This window comes from Ctenopharyngodon idella, chromosome 18 (assembly GCF_019924925.1).
Source record: "Ctenopharyngodon idella isolate HZGC_01 chromosome 18, HZGC01, whole genome shotgun sequence".
Lineage (NCBI taxonomy): Eukaryota > Metazoa > Chordata > Actinopteri > Cypriniformes > Xenocyprididae > Ctenopharyngodon > Ctenopharyngodon idella.
The window spans coordinates 7,323,546-7,345,146 of NC_067237.1; the positions used below are offsets into that span (position 1 = coordinate 7,323,546).

Here is a 21,601-nt window from a genome sequence, read left to right on the forward strand (position 1 = left end):
CAACTTCACACACTGTGCTTAGATTTTTCTCCTTAGGTACCCTGCAAACAAGCCTTTAAGGGCCCACTTAGGGGTGCCAGTGCAGGGCCCCTGAGAATTTGCTCATTGGTAAAACGCTGGCCCCCTAGCACTGGCCCTGCATGGGCAGCCCTCACTTAGCCTCCAAGAAAATTTAGCGCTGTTTTATTGAAAATAATAAAGTTTGAAGTCACCGTTATGGAGGTAAGTGCTTGCTTTAGTTGGGCTCTTGACCCTTGATTTCCTTACTTTAATGTTTCTCTGACTGCTGTAACTGTGTGTTTCTGAAGCACATTTGTTATAGCAAAAGTTGTGAGAAGTAAAACTGATCTGATGATTCTGTCATCATGTAGTGGCCTGATTCACTGATTTCAACTAGAGTCTGATCTCTGAGGACATTATTTAGATTTAATAATTTCACAATATAGGAGCCCTAGAATACCACTGCATAAAATGTTGTCTTGCTTTAATATTTTGAATGTTTTTAAGTCATTATGCTGAAATTATTCTGACAGGATCATGTAGACTCACACAGACATCAAGATTCAACGTATGAACCTCAACAATGGTGACAATCAATAAAATATTCAGATCAACTCTGAACATTACAAAACAAGCTTCTAAAGTCGTTGATTGTCACCATTGTTGAGGTTCATACGCTGACTCTTGATGTCTGTGTAAGTCTACATGTTCCTGTCCAAATAACTTCTGCATAATGACTTAAAACCATTCAAAATATTAAAGCAGGACAAAACTTCATGCAGTGGTATTCTAAGGGTACAGAGAAAAACACTGTGTGATGTTACTGAGATCTCTTCTAAAACTTTAAGAGGAGACAAATGTGAGTGATCCAAAGTCTCTATCTGAGGAGAAAAGTCTGAGCACAGTGTGTGATGTTGTTGAGATCTCTTCTAAAACTTCTAAGGGACCATTGTGAGAGTGTTGAGATTTCGTCTCAGGAGACAAGTGTGAGAAGCAGGAGACTCAAGCAAAAGTCTCCATTTGATGTTAATTTAACCTCATTTATGTCTAGCAGAAACATTTGAGATGTTAAAGTTTTTTTTTTCTCTCCCTTTTGGGTAGCTTCTATCTCATTCATCCACACCATTTCTATCAAGCACAATACATGCATTCTCATATTTGAAGTTTAGTGTAGAAAGTTTTGTTGCACAATGACTTAAACATGACCTATATTTGCATGCATGCAAATATAGGTTGTACAAGACAAACTTTGCAATGTTAAATGAAGAAAAAAAGGTTATGCAACAACCATGAAGCACTGGTACACTAGTGTTACATTTGTTAAAAAGAAAATATGGTAACACTTTAGAATACTGATCCTTCATTAATGAACAAATGAGTAATGCATTATTAACACTCTAGTAACTACTATTAACTAACAAGAAACTCTGATTAATGAATAGGTAAGTAATAGTGCTCAGTTGAAGGTGGTAGTTCACTATTAGCTAATCAGTAACTACTGTTGTTTTTATACCTCCCAGAGAACTACTAAGAACTACTATATACAGGTTCATAATTAACATGAATGATGCATAATGTATAATTAATTCTAAAGTGAAGATCATGGTAACCCATTAGTAATAACTGAAGTATTACCAAATCCTTCAGAAGGAATTACTAATTATTTGGATCAGTATTCTAAAGTGAAAAACATGATAACTCTCTAGTAACTACTGGAGTCATTGTAAACTTTTGAGGTTTTTGTAAAGTATTGGATAGTAATAACTCAAGAGTTACTACATAATTCTAAAGGAACTACTACTTATTTGGATCAGTATTCTAAAGTGAAGATCATGGTAACCCACTAGTAATTACTCAAGTGTTACCAAATACATCAGAAGGAATTACTGTACAAAACTGTACAAAAACCTCAAAAGTTTACAATGACTCCAGTAGTTACTAGAGAGTTATCATGTTAGTTTCAGTATTTACAATATTAGTCAAAATTTTAAATTTAACATGTTTTGCCTAAAATGAAACTGAATACATCTGGGGCTGGTTGCAAAAACTTCTTAGACTAGTCTTAAAAGTTAGTCTTGTTTCTTGTTTTGGACTCATTTCTCTCAGAACTTTGTCATGTCTCAGTTGTGTCTACTGTTATTTCTCTTAAGGCATTTTAGGAGAAACATCTGAGACAGTGTTGATACTACAATGAGAGATATATGAGAATCACAACTAAGTCTCATGAGCTTAGAAAGAGCAAGCTCTGAGCAACAGAATATTCCTATAATGGAGTCTTGAAAGAGACTGCAGCAAGACAATAAAGATTTGTTCTATGTTCACCACATTCTCAGTTTTAACTCCTTTTCTCAGATATTTCTCATGTCTCAGTTGTGTCTACTCTTAATTAACATCTGAAACACTGCTGATCCTGAAATGAGAGATATGTGAGAATCACAACTAAGTCTCACAAGCTTAGAAAGAGCAACCTCTGAGCAATAAAATGGAGTTTTGATGAACAGGAATTGTAGTTTGCGAGTAAAGCTGCAAATTCCTCCATTAAGGTCAGCTGCCTTCGTAATAATCCTCTGATACGTGCAAGAGAAAACCGCTGAGCGACATAAATGATAAATCTATTAGGCAGTATCTTAGCGAAAGTGCATTTCTTCCTGTTTTCTTCCATTCAAAAACTTGCATCGTATATGACGTAAGTATGCTTCAGCCCGGAATGTTAAGTGCAATGTGAATGCAGGCCAGCGGGGGAGTGGGGAGGGGGGACAGTCGCGCTCTGGCTCGGTTCAAGGCAACCATGTGAGTACACCCTTAGATACTTAAAGGGATAGTTCACCCAAAAATTAAAATTATCCCATGATTTACTCACCCTCAAGCCATCCTTGGTGTATATGACATTCTTCTTTCAGACAAATACAACTGGAGTTATATTAAATAATGTCCAGGCTAATCCATTCTTTATAATGGGAGTGGATGGTTGCCCAAATTCGAAAGACAGAAAAAATGCACCCATCTATTATAAAAGAAGTCCACACGGTCTTCTGAAGCAAAGCTATGCGTTTGTATAAGAAAAACATCCATATTTAAAACTTTATAACCTGTAATCTCTAGCTTCCGCTAACCGTCATATGTGTGTTCACGAGAGAGTGGTGTCCCAGCTTATGACGTAGGACGCAGGTGCAGCGTCAGCTCCGGTGAGAATATATGCACGAGAACCAAGTTGTGTACAGCAAAGGAAATCCATGCGAATTGTTTGAGCTATACTCTACATTTTATCAGAGTTAAAATGGAGATTTCTTGTGTATATCTAGGTCGCTTCAACAATGCTAAAGTCTTGAGATTATGTGCGCCGACATCAAAGGGAGATGCACCATTTCACAAATTCCCTGTAAAGGATCCTGAACGATTGAAGCTATGACTGCTCGCTATTCGTTGGGATGTAAATACACTCGTGGAAAAATTATATAAACGTGTGCTGTGCAGACAACATTTCTGCTCCGAGGATTACAAGGCACAGAAGAGTGGAAGTACATGACGACTTCTGAAATCGTCAGCTGTGCCTACGCCTGTGCTGTTGTTTCAACCAAATGAGGTATATATTCAACAAATACTGTAATATAATTGCTATATGAAGTTAACTAATCACTCATGTAACTTTTCTAAAGTTTTTTTTTTTTAATTATTATTATTTTTTTAATCTCTACATGCAATTTAACATTTAAACTAGCACAACTCAGTATGCCACCAACCTGACTGTAAAACAAATGCATAGACTGAATACAGCTAGCCCACACCTACACTAAATTGCCAAAAGTATTGGGACATCCCTCCAAATCATTGAATTCAGGTGTTCCAAACACTTCCATGGCCAGCTGTATAAAATCAAGCACCTAGGCATACAGACTGCTTCTACAAACATTTGTAAAAGAATGAGTTGCTCTCAGGAGCTCAGTGAATTCAAGCGTGGTACCATGGTACAGGTTACCACCTGTGCAATAAGTCCTTTTTTGTGAAATTTCCTCACTACTAAATATTCCATGGTCAACTGTTAGTGGTATCATAACAAAGTGGAAGTAATTAGGAACAACAGGAACTCAGCCACGAAGTGGTAGGCCACGTAAAATCACAGAGCGGGGTCAGCGCATGCTGAGGCGCCCAGTGCGCAGAAGTCGCCAACTTTCTGCAGAGTCAATAGCTACAGACCTCCAAACTTTGTGTGGCCTTCAGATTAGCTCAAGAACAGTGCGTAGAGAGCTTCATGGAATGGGTTTCCATGGCCAAGCAGCTGCATCCAAGCCTTACATCACCAAGTGCAATGCAAAGCGTCGGATGCAGTGGTGTAAAGCACGCCGCCCCTGGACTCTAGAGCACTGGAGACGTGTTCTCTGGAGTGATGAATCACGCTTCTCTGTCTGGCAATCCGATGGACAAATCTGGGTTTGGCGGTTGCCAGGAGAACGGTACTTGCCTGACTGCACTGTGCCAAGTGTAAAGTTTGGTGGATGGGGGATTATGGTGTGGGGTTGTTTTTCAGGGGTTGGGCGTGGCCCCTTAGTTCCAGTGAAAGGAACTCTTAATGCTTCAGCATACCAAGACATTTTGGACAATTTCTTGCTCCCAACTTTGTGGGAACATTTTTGGGGGTGGCCCCTTCCTGTTCCAACATGACTGCGCACCAGTGCACAAAGCAAGGTCCATAAAGACATGGATGAGCGAGTTTGGTGTGGAGGAACTTGACTGGCCTGCACAGAGTCCTGACCTCAACCCGACAGAACACCTTTGGGGTGAATTAGAGCGGAGACTGCGAGCCAGGCCTTCTCGTCCAACATCAGTGCCTGACCTCACAAATGCGCTTCTAAAAGAATGGTCAAAAATTCCCATAAACACACTCCTGAATCTTGTGGAAAGCCTTCCTAGAAGAGTTGAAGCTGTTATAGCTGCAAAGGGTGGGCCAACTCCATATTTAAGAGTTATAAGAATGGGATGTCATTAAAGTTCATGTGCACTTCAGAAGGCCTTTATTAACCCCCTGGAGCTGTGTGGACTTCTTTTATAATGGATGGGTGCAATTTTTTGGACTTCAAATTTTGGGCCACCATCCACTCCCATCCACTCCCATTATAAAGCATGGATTACCTAAAAAAACCCTTATTATTTAATATAACTCTGAATGTATTCGTCTGAAAGAAGAATGTCATATACACCTAGGATAGCTTGTGGGTGAGCAAATCATGGGGTAATTTTCATTTTTGGGTGAACTATCCCTTTAAGTGTTTAATTAAGTGGTGATAGTTCTATTATTGAAGACACCTATTGATAAAGAGCAGAATCACTGAAGGAAAGAAAACTACAACTGACTTCCAGCCACAGCCTTACATAAAATCAACTGAAAAGACATTAAATCTCTCTTATTACAAACCAGACTGACTTTATTTCTGTCATTCATCTACAGTTATTTTAAAAAAATCATTATATAGTCCTGTCAATGATCGTTGAAGTGGTTGTTCATTATTAAGTTATTTTCACAAACAGTACCTTCATGCCACAGATCAGACATTTTCAGCTTGAAGTCAGTTGCAGTTCTTGTGTTTCTGCTCATCTCTTCACTTTTTTCTGTTCTTGTTTCTCTGTCCTTCAGTGATTCTGCTTATCAGGTGTTCATCAGTGTCTGAATTCACTTCCTTTCATTCACTATCAAATGAGCTATATTAGTGAACTAATGTAGGGAATAGTGAATGAGGGTATAGGGTGTGATTCAGAACACAGACTCTGAGTGTCAACTTTGAGTGCTGTTAATTCACAGTATATTTCTGTAGGCTATTTTCTTGAAAATGACAAATATTACCCAGAATGCATTGTTTTCTAAGATATATTACTGTTTTAATGGAAAATGGTATGTTACTGTCAGAATTTGGCCATTTTTTTTACAGCAAGGTTTTACAGTGTACAATTACTTAAGAGTTTAGCATTTATTCCCTGTGCCATGCAAAATGAGGAATACAGTATCTTATTCTTGTGACATTTTAAATTTGTATTGCCAAAGAAATTGCAGTGTTTCTGTGTACAATTAAAACAGTGCAAAATGAAAATTGTACAAGGCAAAATAAATCAAGAACAGACTTTATCTCTCTCGCCGGGCATGCTGGATTTTGTGCCAGGTGTAACGCCACGCCAGCAGAGGGAGCCCTCTCCCGAGTACTGACTGTATGCCGCTCCCTCTGCTTCACTGGTTACTTCCTGTTTGGTGGACATTTAAGCATGGCCTTGCTCCTTGTACTTTGCGAAGTATTGCCAGCCTGTCTGCCTTACCGAGCGTTTACCCATTGCTATTATTTGCCTTATTGTGTATGATCATTGCCTGTTTCACCTGTTTACTGCCTTTTGGATTGCCCACTGTTCTGTTGCCTGGTTTGGACTGCCTTATTGTGTTTGTACCTCTGCCTGCCTCACGTTTACGATTATTTGCCTGCTGTTTTGGATTTGTTTGCTGTGGATACATTAAACACTGCACATGGATTCTAATGCCGCCTCAGCGTCCTTACATAATACTTCGCCACCGAAGAATCCAGCAGATGTTACGAATCTACAGGCCGCGTTCGCTTATCAGAGCGCCGTTCTCAAGGAGTACCGTGATCAACTGGCTAAAGCTCAAGCGGCTAATGACTACCTCACTCAGTATTTGCGATCGCTACCACCGCCTATGCCCAGAAAGGTAAGCTTTGCATTACCTGACAAGTTTAATGGTTCTGCTGAGCAATGTAAAGGTTTCATCCGCCAAGTAGAAATCTTTTTCATGCATCAGGGAAGTGACTTTGATTCTGACGAGAAGAAGTGTGCATTCCTCATGTCACTGCTAACGGGCAAAGCGATCGAGTGGGCCGCTGCAGTTTGGGAAACTGATCGCTTGTTCCAAACATCCTACCCGTATTTCATAAAACAACTTAGAGATGTGTTTGAATACCCAGCAGGGGGCAAGGATGTTTCCACTCGTTTAATGCAACTAACTCAAGGCCGCAAATCCGCCGCTGAATATGCTATTGAGTTCAGAACGCTTGCCGCTCAGAGTGGTTGGAACGATGTGTCACTCAAGGCCCTGTTTCGTCGCAGTTTGAATATGGAGTTACAGGCAGAGCTTGCATGTAAGGGTGAGGAGCACTCCTTTTCTGAGTATGTCACATTAGCCATCAAGATTGACAATCTCATGCGTACTCATCGCCCTCAAAGCAAGTCAACAAAGCCCATGCATACCTCGCAAACTACACAGATTTCCGACTCAAGCCACGCCAATGATCATGCCAGTCCTGAGCCCATGCAGCTAGGGGTCACGAGATTATCTACTGATGAGAGGTCAAGACGATTGATTCAGAATCTATGTTTCTACTGCGGTAATGCAGGCCACCGTAACGCAGTCTGTCCTCTCAAAGCCCGGAGAAACTACGCTGACAACAGCCAAGTAAGTGTGGACAATATTTCTGTTACCAATGCCAAATCTCTCACTACTACTGTCACGATTACTGCTGAAAATGGCTCCTTTGAATTCACAGCGCTGATTGACTCTGGCTCAGCATTAAACCTAATTCATCAGGACCTCATTACAACATTCAACATTCCCGTCCAACACTGTGAACCTCCACTCAAGGTAAACACTGTTAACAACAAACCCATCGGAGATGGCATCACTCAACTAACTCTGCCCATGAAAATGCAAGTAGGACTATTTCACCAAGAAACCATCACCTTCTACGTCCTTGATTCTCCGTGCCATGAAATCATCCTTGGATATCCATGGCTATCTGTTCACGACCCAGTCATCTCTTGGCAACATGGTGAGATCATACATTGGTCACAATTCTGTTTTTCTAATTGCCTGAGTAACACCATTACCAAGTCTTGTTTTACCACCAGCATAGAGAGTCCAGAATGTAAGCCGGTCACCATACCATCATGCTACCAAGAACTTCAGGAAGTCTTCAGCAAAACCAGAGCCACTCAACTGCCACCACATCGTCCATGGGACTGTGCCATAGATCTCCTACCAAATGCCATACCACCGAAAAGTAAAGTATATCCTCTGTCACGTCCAGAAAGTCAAGCTATGGAAGAATAGCTTGACATCCACTTCCCCAGCAGCTGCAGGCTTCTTTTTCGTCGAGAAGAAGGATTGAGGACTTCGTCCATGCATTGATTATCGAGGTTTGAACAATATCACAGTTAAGTTTCGCTATCCTCTACCACTAGTTCCTGCAGCACTTGAACAACTCAGAGAAGCTAAAATATACACCAAGCTAGATCTTAGAAGTGCTTATAACCTCATTAGAATCAAGGAAGGTGACGAGTGGAAGACTGCATTTTTGACCACTAGGGGGCACTATGAATACCAGGTCATGCCGTATGGGCTAGCCAATGCACCTGCGGTCTTCCAGTCCTTCATTAACGAGATCTTCAAGGACATTCTGAACCAATATGTTGTGGCCTACATAGACGACATCTTGATTTATTCAAAATCTGAGGAGGAACACAAGGGTCATGTCAGAACTGTACTCACCAGGCTGTTAGAGAATCAACTCTATGTCAAGGCAGAAAAATGTGAGTTCCATGTCCAACGTACATCTTTCCTTGGGTACAACGTCAGTCATCAAGGTGTGGAAATGGACAACTCCAAGATCACGGCAGTCACTGAATGGCCCCAACCCACTACAGTCAAGGAGCTTCAGCGCTTTCTGGGGTTTGCCAATTTCTACCGACGCTTTATACGCAACTACAGCATCACAGCAGCACCACTAACATCCCTACTGAAAGGTAAACCGTCAAAGTTGAAATGGACAGATCACGCTACACAAGCATTTGCCAACCTCAAGCACAGCTTTACGACTGCACCAATCCTAAAGCATCCCAATCCCAATTTACCATTCGTCCTGGAAGTTGACGCATCCGACTGTGGAATAGGTGCAGTGCTCTCCCAACGCCACGGACAACCAGGCAAGCTTTTCCCCTGTGCTTACTTTTCTAGAAAACTCACGGACGCTGAGCGAAACTACGATGTTGGCAACAAGGAGCTTCTAGCTATGAAGGCAGCCATCGAAGAATGGAGACATTGGTTGGAAGGCTCCACTCACCCCTTCCAGGTAATCACAGATCACAAGAACCTTGAGTACATAAAGAGTGCAAAAAGATTAAATCCTCGCCAGGCTCGTTGGTCCTTGTTCTTTACCAGATTCCAGTTCACCGTGACCTACCGTCCTGGTAGTAAGAATAGCAAAGCTGACGCTCTCTCCAGGAGACATGATCATTCACAGGCAGAGAACCAACCTGAATCCATCTTGCCGCCATCCATCATCATCGCACCAATCACTTGGGATCTGATGGATGAAATCCAAAGAGAACAGAGCAATGAACCCACACCACAAGGCTGTCCTGCTAACAAACATTATGTTCCTTCTAGGCTTCGACTTCGAGTCATGCAATGGGTCCACACGTCACTTTGCTCTGGGCATCCGGGTATCTCACGTACACTACACCTCACGCAAAATTCCTTCTGGTGGCCATCTATGGTTAAGGATATAACAAATTACGTCAAGTCATGTTCAGTGTGTGCACAGTCTAAACCCCCCAAAGAACTTCCATCTGGTCTATTACAACCATTGCCCATCCCTCAAAGACCTTGGTCACACCTTTCAGTAGACTTTGTCACTGACTTGCCCCTATCTAATGGGTTTACCACGATCCTTGTAATCATTGACCGCTTCTCTAAAGCTTGCAGACTCATTCCTTTAAAGGGTCTTCCCACAGCTATGGAAACTGCTCAAGCGATGTTCCACCACGTCTTCAGGGTTTACGGTATCCCCGAGGATATTGTTTCTGACCGAGGAACCCAGTTCACGTCTCAGGTATGGAAAGCATTCTGCAAACAACTTGATATTAATGTCAGTCTAACTTCAGGCTACCATCCGGAATCCAACGGACAAGTGGAAAGGCTGAACCAAGAGATCGGCAGATACCTCAGATCATACTGTGGGCGTGAACAGCATCGGTGGTCAGAGTTTCTACCATGGGCAGAGTATGCACAGAACTCATTGAGGCACTCATCCACTGGTCTTACACCATTCCAGTGTGTCCTAGGATACCAACCCCCTATGTTCCCGTGGTCTGGAGAACCGTCCCTTGTACCTGCAGTCGATGACTGGATTCGCCGTAGCGAGAGGGTGTGGGACAGCGCTCACGTACGTCTACAAAGAGCTGTCAGGAATCAGGAGATTCAAGCCAACCGACGACGTCGCCCACATCCTCCCTACCAACCTGGACAAAGGGTCTGGCTCTCTACACGGGACCTCAAGCTACGGCTACCCAGCAGGAAGCTCAGCCCAAGGTACGTAGGCCCATTCAAGATCTTGAGACAGATTAATGCGGTCACTTGTGAGTTGGAGCTTCCTGTTAATTATCGCATCTCTCCCTCCTTCCATGTTTCCCTCCTGAAACCGGTCCACCCGGATGCTGACCCCAACGTCGAGAACCGAGAGCCACCTCCACCGCTGGACATTGATGGAACCCCGGCATATGCGGTAAAGGAGTTGTTGGACTCCAGACGGAGAGGGGGTCAGCTCCAATACTTGGTGGACTGGGAGGGATACGGACCTGAAGAGAGATCATGGGTAGCCGCTCACGACATTCTGGATCCATCACTAATTGAGGAATTTCATCGAGCCAGACCCGATCGTCCAGCACCGCGACCACGGGGACGTCCACGTAGAGCGCCAGGAGTCGCTCCTAGGGGGGGGATTCTGTAACGCCACGCCAGCAGAGGGAGCCCTCTCCCGAGTACTGACTGTATGCCGCTCCCTCTGCTTCACTGGTTACTTCCTGTTTGGTGGACATTTAAGCATGGCCTTGCTCCTTGTACTTTGCGAAGTATTGCCAGCCTGTCTGCCTTACCGAGCGTTTACCCATTGCTATTATTTGCCTTATTGTGTATGATCATTGCCTGTTTCACCTGTTTACTGCCTTTTGGATTGCCCACTGTTCTGTTGCCTGGTTTGGACTGCCTTATTGTGTTTGTACCTCTGCCTGCCTCACGTTTACGATTATTTGCCTGCTGTTTTGGATTTGTTTGCTGTGGATACATTAAACACTGCACATGGATTCTAATGCCGCCTCAGCGTCCTTACACCAGGTCTCTCTTGAAATTAAATGTTTCAGGGTAGAAACACTTCATATTATACTTTGTAATAATACTGTATAGGCCTACATGGCGCTGCTTCTCACCCAGAGCAATTACAAAAACCAACTGTAACAAATTATTTAGCCTTTGTTCCTTAAAAAAATAATGCCTTGTTGAATTTACCCCTCAATAAAATGAGGTTGATCACGAATAAAAGAGCTCTGTCTGTATGGTCCGTGTACATTTTGATAGTTTGTTTTCCAATTTGAAATGAAATAATTTTGGTTCACGGGTAAAAAACGGATAAATTACTTCAAAATTTGTCTTCCAAAATATGGGCGGTAATGAGACGCCCCTTTCTGCCGATTGGTCAAGCAAATCTGAGCCTGTGACTTCATCAGTTGTTGCTCAGGCCTGTTCAACAAAATAATAGTCCTCTGGCTCTGCTGCTATAGCAGTACCTCTCTTTTTAAACTGTACAGGGCATGTTCTAGATTCTGTGCAACTTAAATATGTTACAGAAATATTTATATCATAAATATTAAATATTAATCTGCACCCAGCCTCTGATTTATTTAGCTGTGCAGAGTTAAATCTGTGTGGTAAAGCTGCGCTAAACAGCGCAGAGTGGGTGAAGCACAGACCAATGTTCAGTCAAGTGTAAATACGCAGCAGTCATGACTTTTCTTTCAGACAGTATATGCTCAGTTTTGGAAAAGGGGTGGTCATTGCAAACACTGTACTGCAAATCGACTAAGGATGGGTACAGATGATGGTAAATTTAAATTGTACTGTAACTGTAATAGCTGCGAGAGTGAGACAGCGAGATGATTGACAGGACGATAGTGGAGGCAAAAGCACAAGATAACTTTTGTTAATAAAAAAATGTATTTGTTTAATATAAGTGAGTTTGTCTTTGTTTTATTGTTATTGTTCTTTTCAATCAAATAATAATGAACCACAAATTGAGCATTCATTTTAAAGGGGAATTTCCAAATATATTTTATTTATTTGTTATAGACCTTATGCGCCAGAGAAACAAGTGCGCCGCCATCTTTATAAAATTGTCTTTGAACTTTCGTTTTGCGGTAGCTCTGTACATTTCTATGGCATCGCTGTCAAAGAATAATTAGCTGGTTAAGTGGATTTACTTGTTGTAGAGTTAATGAAAGTTATCATAAGCATTGTAATGTTTAAAGCAGATGTCTTAATAAATGTCAGTAGACCAGTAAGATTTTAAAATTAGCAGTTCAAAAGACAACGAGCGTAACGCTGAAAAGGGGCAGGGCTACATAAGGTCTATAATGCGGGCATTTTATGTCATCCGTCTTATTCATTTTGTTAATAAAAGTTTGATATATATATATGCAAGTTTTTTATTGTACTAATTTATGGTTGTTGTTTTTTTTTCAATAAAAATAACCAAAAACTAAGCATTTTTTTAAAAATAATTAAGGGGAAAATCCATAGTAATAATAATAATAATAATAATAATACATTTTATTTATATAGCACCTTTCCATTGCTCAAGGACACTTTACAAAGGAGATACGAAGAATAGGTAATAATCACAGACAATGGGTAATAAAGACAGACAATAATAGAAGATTAAACAAGGATAGTACAAAAACAGTAAAAGGGGCCATTACATAGACAGGGTAAGACACAGCAGCATATAATCATGGACAGAGAAAAACAGAACACAACTGATAACATTCAGAGAACAAATGGGTTTTGAGTAGGGATTTGAATTCAGAAATATTAATAGTACAGCTGAGTGACCTGGGGAGGGAAATCCAGAGTTGCAATAACGCTAAATGCTCTGCCTCCCATAGAAGAGAGGCAAAACCCAGGGACTGAGAGAAGGCCAGATTCAGATGACCGGAGTGATCGGGTCGGGGTGTAGGTAAGAAGCAGATTACAGAGATAATGCTTGGTGTGTGTGAGTATTCTTGCAGTAGAGTTTTGAATATATTTCAGTCTGGCAATAGAGCTAGCAGGTAAACCAAAGAAAAGGGCGTTACAGTAGTCAAGACGGGATGAAATGAAAGTAAGTTACCATAATAATACAATGGACGGTACCTCATTTCAATTGGAAAACCGATTGCTTCAAACAGTTAGTTTAAAAAAATAGCTGTATGTATACAGTGTTAGTACTGTGAACTTATTTCATTTGAGTCCACAGAAAATAAATATTTCTTAATATAAAACTACAAGCACACAACTACAACTACAAACTGCAAACACAATGTGTAATAGAGAAATAATCAAAAAACATGGTTTTAAGTCAAATTTTTGCAGTTCGTCATTAGCTAACAATAGCACACTTGTATATACTAAAGTATTTAGCAAAGAAATCATCACTGCATCAGCAACTACATAGTTACTGCCTTTAAATAAAGCAACATGCAACATAATATCAGTGTTTCTCAGCTCATCATTGACTGAAGCACAGACTCTACTCTTCAGCACAATGGTGACCCCCAAAATGAAATAATTAAACTAACAGATCTCTCCTATATCATCTTGTGCAAAACACTCCATTTTAATATTTACTCTCCTTATCAGTTATTGACTTTATAGAACTTTCTTTCTATTAACTTTCACTAATATTTCAGTGAAATTAACTTGTTTTGTTTAGAAAATTTGACTGTTAGGTTTTACAGTATATTACTGTTTTTCCTTGATTTTATGGTAATCTACTGGCAGCAGGGTTGCCAGTAAATTACTGTTTTTCTACAGTTTGTTGTCGTAAATTAATTTACAGTTTATTACTGTTTAATTATGTTACACTCTTTTATTTTTATCTTACACCTTTAACCTTTTTAACCCCACAGCAAAATCCTCAGTTTTAAATGAATGCTTAAATGTGTCCACACTACAGAGTGTTAGAGTAACACTAAAGCAGTGTTGAAGTTAATTAGAGAATTAAGTGATAGATAACAGCATTAGTGATGAACACCTGCTGTTAACAAACTGAATCACTTAAGGAAAAGAAACAACAAGAACAAGAGAAGAGATGAGATGAGCAGACACATAAGAACTGACTTCCAGCCACAACCTTAGATGAAATCAACTGAAGATAAATGAAGACATTAAATCTCTCAAGATCTCAGCAGAGGCTCAAACAACTCCACAAATAGCATTAACAGCTTTACTTATTACTAACCAGACTGGCTTTATTTCTGTCATACATCTACAGAAGTTCTTATTGAGAATTAACAGAAGTTTAGATGTTGAGTTATTGTTTTGTTTGGTGTTACCATGATGGAGATCAGTGTTTGCTTTAGTTGGGCTCAGTGTAATACATTTTTTGAATTTTTTTGTACCAAAATTACTAATATTCCAGTTGAATTTGTCAGCCTCTGCATACAACTGCACACCCTGGATTACCACATTGGACCCACCATCTTCCACTCTATCGACTTTTCAGTCTCCATCTGTTGAAGAAATCACTAGACTCATCACTAAGTCCAAAAATTCCTCCTGTTTGCTTGATCCCATCCCTACTGCCCTGGTTAAAACCTGTCTCCCTTCTATTGTACCCATCATAACATCAATAATTAATTCCTCCATACTTACTACCACTGTCCCTATATCTCTCAAAACTGCTTCTGTCACCCCGACTCTTACGAAACTTGGTTTGGATCCTAACGATCCAAATAACTACTATCCCATTTCCAACTCCCACTCATGACCAAACTTTTGGAACGGACTATAGAAACTCAACTTCAAGACCACCTTCATAACAATATCCTCTACAAATCTTTTCAGTCTGGTTTTCATCACAATCATAGCACTGAATCAGCTCTGGTAAAAAACACTAACAATCTCCTACTTGCAGCTGACAATGGCCTTCTATCCATCCTGATCCTACTTGACCTTACCGCAGCTTTTGACACCATCTCTCACTCATTTCTTCTGGAATGCCTGCCGACATCAGGATCACCAACAATGCACTAGTCTGGTTCAGATCATATCTACATAATAGAAAACATTTCATTCAGGGAAAAATGTCACATCAAAATCTGGCACAGTTACTCATGGTGTCATGGTGCTTTTTATCATCTACATACTACCCCTTGGCAACATTTTCCGTCATTATGGGATCAATTTTCATTGTTATGCTGATGATACCCAACTTTACATCTCAACAAAACCAAACAACTCTTTACCCCCTTCTGCCCTTACCTCCTGTCTACAAACTATTAGTAACTGGATGTCATTCAATCATCTCAAACTCAATGAAAATAAAAGTGAGGTTCTCCTTGTCGGTTCAAAAGTCACACTCTCCAAAACCCAACATTTCACTATTTCAGTTGATGGCTTTCCGATTCCTATCCTATTCCATATCGTCATTCTGGACAGTGCACTTTCTTTTGACCCTCACATCAGCAATATCACTTGCACTGCTTATTTTCACCTCTGCAATATCTCCAGACTCCGCCCCTCTCTTTCCCAACATAATACTAAGGTCCTTATTCATGCATTGGTCACTTTTCGCATTGACTATTCCCGCAATGTTAACTGTACCAACATTCAGACTCAGTACCATGGGGGCCAGAGCATTCAGCTGCTCTGCCCCACGTCTTTGGAACTCTCTCCCTCCTCACATCCGTCAACTGGACTCTCTTCACCAATTCAAATCACTGCTTAAAACACATCTGTTTAGATTATCATACTCTACATAATTCACACCATATTCATTTTAATTTAATGTTTATTAGTTTATTTTATTTTATAACCTGATTGTATTGTGATTATATTGTGGGCTTGTATTAATTTTTTTTTCTCTACTTTGTTATGTAAGGTGTCCTTGGGTGTCTTGAAAGGTGCCAACAAATAAAATGTATTACTATTACTATTATTATTATTATTTATTCATGCCGCAATGCATGCTGGGAGTCATGGATGATTTTTTTTTACTATGCTGGTACCCAGCATACATTGCAACGTGAAACTTCTGTTTGTCACCATTGTTGAGATTCATATGCCGATTCTTGATGTCTGTGTCTGTCAGAATGAGATAGAAGTTCAGAGTGTTTTGAGCACAAAATGTTTTTAAAATTCTTTGTGTTTTCTGGTTGTCACATCACAGATTGATTTCATTCTGTAGAATCACAGGGATATCATAATCAAAAATATAAAATAATACCCATCTAATTATAGATTAAACTCTGAATGAGCTCAGTGTTCATTTTCACATTTCACTTTAATCATGATATTCAAAATAGATTTAGTTTAATTGTGCAGGGGGATTTTTTGTGTCCTTATCTTGAATTTGGGGGGCATTTTTGTTCATTTGCCCCCTCCAACCTTAAGCTCCTGTTAATTTCTGACCCTGCTGTGAAGACGTGCGTGTTTAAACCTACATCTCTGTGGTTCTGCTGTCATCCTGACCTCTCCTCCATGATCCACACTATAACACACAAATACACATATTTGAACTTATACACATATTATGAACTTATACACAAATACACATATTTGAATCATGTTTAATGTCAGGACAGCTATCACAGACAATATTATTTACTAGGGGTGTAACGGTACATGTATTCGTCCTGAACTGTCATGGTACGGATGTCATGGTTCAGTTCATGCAGTTAGACGACGAATATAGTCAGTCACAGGCGATCCACACTCCAATTCAGAAGGGGGCGCGCACGGTAATGCTTTTTAGCCTAACCACTTTTAACCTGCATTAACCTCCAATAATCGCAATAAGCTGTGTTTTGCTCTTACTTTCGATAAGAAACAAAGTGCCATCTTTCATATTCTGTCCATTTTATCATGAAATTCAAACAATAAATGCCGTTTTGATGTGGCGTAACAGATTGCTGTATCAGCGCCTCAGTTCAAACGGCAGCGCGGAGCACGAATGAACGTGATCATCTTCCTCTTCACTACTACAGAATGAACATGAAGGTATGTTGAAAGATACAGTGCAACTTACTGAAATGTATCATCAGTGTTTCAACCGTGGAAAGATGTCAATAAAAAAAGTTTGTAAACAATATGTCACTTAGTATTACATTTACCTCAGAAAAGCCATTCAGTGTCAACAGCTTGTTAGTTCGCTAGAGAAATTAACTGTTTCACTAAATATATACACTATATTAGCCGATATATTAATTATATTTTACTTAACCCGTTAGTTAATGTAAGGCCTAAATAAATCTGTCATGAAAACAAGTTATGACAGCCACTGTGTAAATGATTATATTTCAACAACGAATTGGAGAAACAGAAGTTAATGCAAAACCGGCCTTGTGTGGTTTACATGTTTACAATACATACATTTTTTATTATTATTTGAGTGTTGATGATTATATCTAAAAATAAATAGCAGCTGAATTTAATAATTTGGTCTCTGTTGTCAATTGTAACCTTTATTATAGTAATGTGCAAGTAAGGGCTCCCTAATAGTTTACAGTATTAGCAGAGATAGATTTTTTTATCCTTAAGAAATTTTTAATTATAATTGAATAAATTTAAATACAGAGACACAGTTTGTTCAATAAAACATTGTTTAAAGGTTCCATTGAATGTCCATTTCACAAGATGTAATATAAGTCTAAGGTGTCCCTAGAATGTGTCTGTGATTTTTTTATTATACCATGTTTTAACTGCCTATTTTGGGGTGGGATTAAAAATGCGCTGATTTAGTGTGTGTACACCTTTAAATGTTCGTGCTCCCCGCCCCCAAGCTTGCGACTCCATTAAACATTGCATAAATAATACAGAAGTTCACACAGCTAATATAACTCTCAAAATGGATCTTTACAAATTGTTTGTGATGCAGCATATCAGATCACGTAAGTATGGCATGTATTTTGTGGATGTTTGCTAAAATTCGATTCTGAATGAGTTTGATAGTGTGCTGCACGGCTAATGGTTGGAGAAACTCAATAAGAATGAAGATGTGTTTATGAATTATACAGACTACATGCTTTTTTGGGTTAAAAATGAAAATAATGACATGGTTTTGGTTTCCGTGAATACAGTAAGAAACAATGGTAACTTTAACCACACTTAACAGTACATTAGCAACATCCTAACGAAACATTTAGAAAGACAATTTACAAATATCACTAAATATATCATGATATCATGGATCATGAACAGTTATTATAGATCCATCTGCTATTTTCCCTATTGTCCTTGCTTGTTTGCTTCACAATACCTACATATCTTCTGATGATTCGGTTGTGCAGCTCCACGACGTTAATACTGGCTTGCCTTGAACATGGGCTGGTATATGCAAATTTTGGTTTTCTCGCATGAGATTTACATATGAAGGAGGAAACAATGGTGTTTGAGGCTCATGGTATGTCATTTCCATGTACAGAACTCTTAGTATTCAACTATGCCAAGGTAAATTCAATTTTCAATTCTATGGCACCTTTAATTAAAAAAAGAGGAAAAATTTTGTTTTCTAACCCTGCTGTACCAAACCCGTACCGAACCGTGACATCAAAACCGAGGTACGTACCGTATATTTTGCAGCATCATCTGATATATCTGACATTTTTTACAAGCAATAGTGTCACTTCAGGAGCAAGACCCAAAAAAGCTAAACAATTCCAGGAGACAGCTTTTGTATAAAGGCAATTTACTTTGACACACCACTGCACATGTTTCCCTCATTTTTGGTTGAACTAATCATTTGTGTGTTAATTAATCATTTAATTTCATTTATTTTTTAAAATTCATTTTAATTTCAGATTAAGTAAATAAAAAAAAATCAAAATTCAAATCAGAATCAAATCAGTGCATATACATGAATTAATTTTGGAATATTCCTTTGGGAATGTTCCCAGATGTCCCCCAAAAGTTGTCAGATTTTACCCCTATACACTGTACAGTATGTCAGTATTGGTGTTTCATGTACTTAAGTATCTGCAGTGAGCAGTTTGGATCCTTCAGCTTGTCATTGAGCAGCTGGGCTCCTGATTGTCCTGGGTGATTATAGCTCAGATCCAGCTCTCTCAGGTGTGAGGGGTTTGAACTCAGAGCTGAAGACACATAACCACAGCCTTCCTCTGTCACCATACAGCCAGACAACCTACAGACACACACAATCAGATAATCTACAAACACACATCAACATTAAGACAGTTTGGCTGTACACTATCTCTTATATATTCATAATACCTCAGTATCTCCAGCTGACAGTTTGGACTCTTCAGTCCATTAGAGAGTAGCTTTACTCCCAAATCCTGCAGCTCATTGTAGCTCAGAACCAACTCTCTCAGGTGTGAGGGGTTTGAACTAAGGGCTGAAGACACAAAACCACAACCTTCCTCTGTCACCATACAGCCAGACAACCTACAGACACAAACAGTCAGATCATCTACAAACACACATCAACATTAAGACAGTTTGGCTGTACACCATCTCTTATATGTTCATAATACCTCAGTATCTCCAGCTGACAGTTTGGACTCTTCAGTCCATTAGAGAGTAGATTCACTCCTGAATCCTGCAGGTCATTGTTACTTAAGTCCAGCTCTCTCAGGTGTGAGGGGCTTGAAATCAGAACTGAAGACACATAACCACACCCTTCCTCTGTCACCATACAGCCTGACAACCTACAGACACACACAGTCAGATCATCTACAAACACACATCAACATTAAAACAGGTTGGCTGTAAATTATCCCTTATATGTTCTTAAACACCTCAGTATCTCCAATTGACAGTTTGGACTCTTCAGTCCATAAGAGAGCAGTTTCACTCCTGAATCCTGCAGGTAATTGTAGCTCAGAACCAACTCTCTCAGGTGTGAAGGGCTTGAACTCAAAGCTACAGACACATAACCACAGCCTTCTTCTGTCAACATACAGTCAGACAACCTACAAACACACATCAACAGTGAAAATTAGATTATCTGTCACATTATAAAATATCCCAGCCACCTGTCACCTGTAAAATAACTGTTTTTCTGTAAAACCTTTAACCCTTTAAGATAATTTTTCTGAGTGACATTTTTATTATAATTGTTCATATCTTTCTTATTTGACATGCAATAACTTAGGAAGGAAATAAGATCGGAGAAAAATTTTTTTTTGGTGAAGCTCTCCTACATTATGCATCTTGTGGTGATGGCATAAAGTAATTAAAAGTTACAGCATTTGGAACCAAGGTTGCCTTTTTGTTACCCTAATGGGCATTTTTAAAATTGTTCCTCCACGAGGAATATCTCATGATCAGCGCAATGGATTATGTTGATTTTAGGCTCATTTTAATTGTGAGAATCTGCCATTTTCAATCTGCCATCTATGCATGTTTCATGAAGTTATGAGCAAAAATTCCACGTGACATCTACATATTTGTTTTTAGTTAAATAAATTATGAAAATATTTTTTTCTATTTATCAACAAATAACTCAGCACTACTTAGGAGTTTATTGAATTGGCTATATGCATTGTAAAGTTCCGACTCAAAGCTTTCAAATGACACCAATTTTGTGATTAATTTTTTTTTTTGCAGCTAGATGGCACCCACAGGCGGTACACTGCGATTTAGAGGTACTTCTCAGTTTATCAAAATGTTTAGATGCATTAAAAAGTTTCTAAGCTTTAAAATGATACCTATTTTGTGTTATTCCACGTTGGAAAACGTGCATGGATGCATGGATGTGTATCCGGGAACACTGGATACACATTGCATCCCGGAAAGATGAGAGACATGTTTTTAGCCAAGTATGCTACATAACTCCGTGAGTAATATCTCGTGAACGTCGCAATAGATTATGTTGATTATGGTTCATTTTAATCGTGAGAATCTACTTTAAATAATGATGTGCCATTTACTTGCCATTTACTGAGTAATAAACGCATATTACTCAGACTCATTGGAGGGTGAAAACAATGCAACAGGAGCATGTTGGAGGCTTGATCTGAATGTGTAAAGTCTCTGATTTTGTATGCAAAAACAATTATTGTGTTACCTATTTAGTTTCAGTTTATATCGGCTCTTAAACAAAGACATGCAAATGGGAGTGCCGACGCTCCCATAGGTCTTAAAGGGTTAAGGAAAATTTCTGTTAAAGTTATTTGCACTTTATGTAAATTAGGATATTTTACTTTAATTTTACATTTTTTTTGTTTGGCAGCCATAGCTGGCAGTCATTGACCATTTTTTTTTTGCAGTGTTTAATGTTCTGTTGCTTTTACAGTGAAGTTGTTTGATTGTAATTCAGGGGAAACCTGTAAAATAACTGTGTTTTTCCAGTTTATTTAAACTCAGCCACGAAGTGGTAGGCCACGTAAAATCACAGAGCCGGGTCAGCGCATGCTGAGGCACACAGTGCGCAGAAGTCGCCAACTTTCTGCAGAGTCAATAGCTACAGACCTCCAAACTTCGTGTGGCCTTCAGATTAGCTCAAGAACAGTACGTAGAGAGATTCATGGAATGGGTTTCCATGGCCGAGCAGCTGCATCCAAGCCT

The 21,601-nt window shown here is 39.5% G+C and overlaps 1 protein-coding gene across 1 annotated transcript in view; it reads right to left on the reverse strand.

Moving 5' to 3' along the window:
- The window catches only part of LOC127500184 (NACHT, LRR and PYD domains-containing protein 12-like), a 35,569-nt gene that overhangs the window by 2,934 nt on the left and 11,034 nt on the right, over positions 1 to 21,601 (reverse strand). The window contains exons 4-8 of the mRNA XM_051871139.1: positions 19,831 to 20,004; positions 19,567 to 19,740; positions 19,304 to 19,477; positions 19,041 to 19,214; positions 16,519 to 16,565 (exon numbers count right to left, since the gene is read on the reverse strand). Of these exons, the coding sequence (XP_051727099.1) occupies positions 16,519 to 16,565; positions 19,041 to 19,214; positions 19,304 to 19,477; positions 19,567 to 19,740; positions 19,831 to 20,004 (743 nt within the window). The remainder of the gene's footprint in view (positions 1 to 16,518; positions 16,566 to 19,040; positions 19,215 to 19,303; positions 19,478 to 19,566; positions 19,741 to 19,830; positions 20,005 to 21,601) is intronic.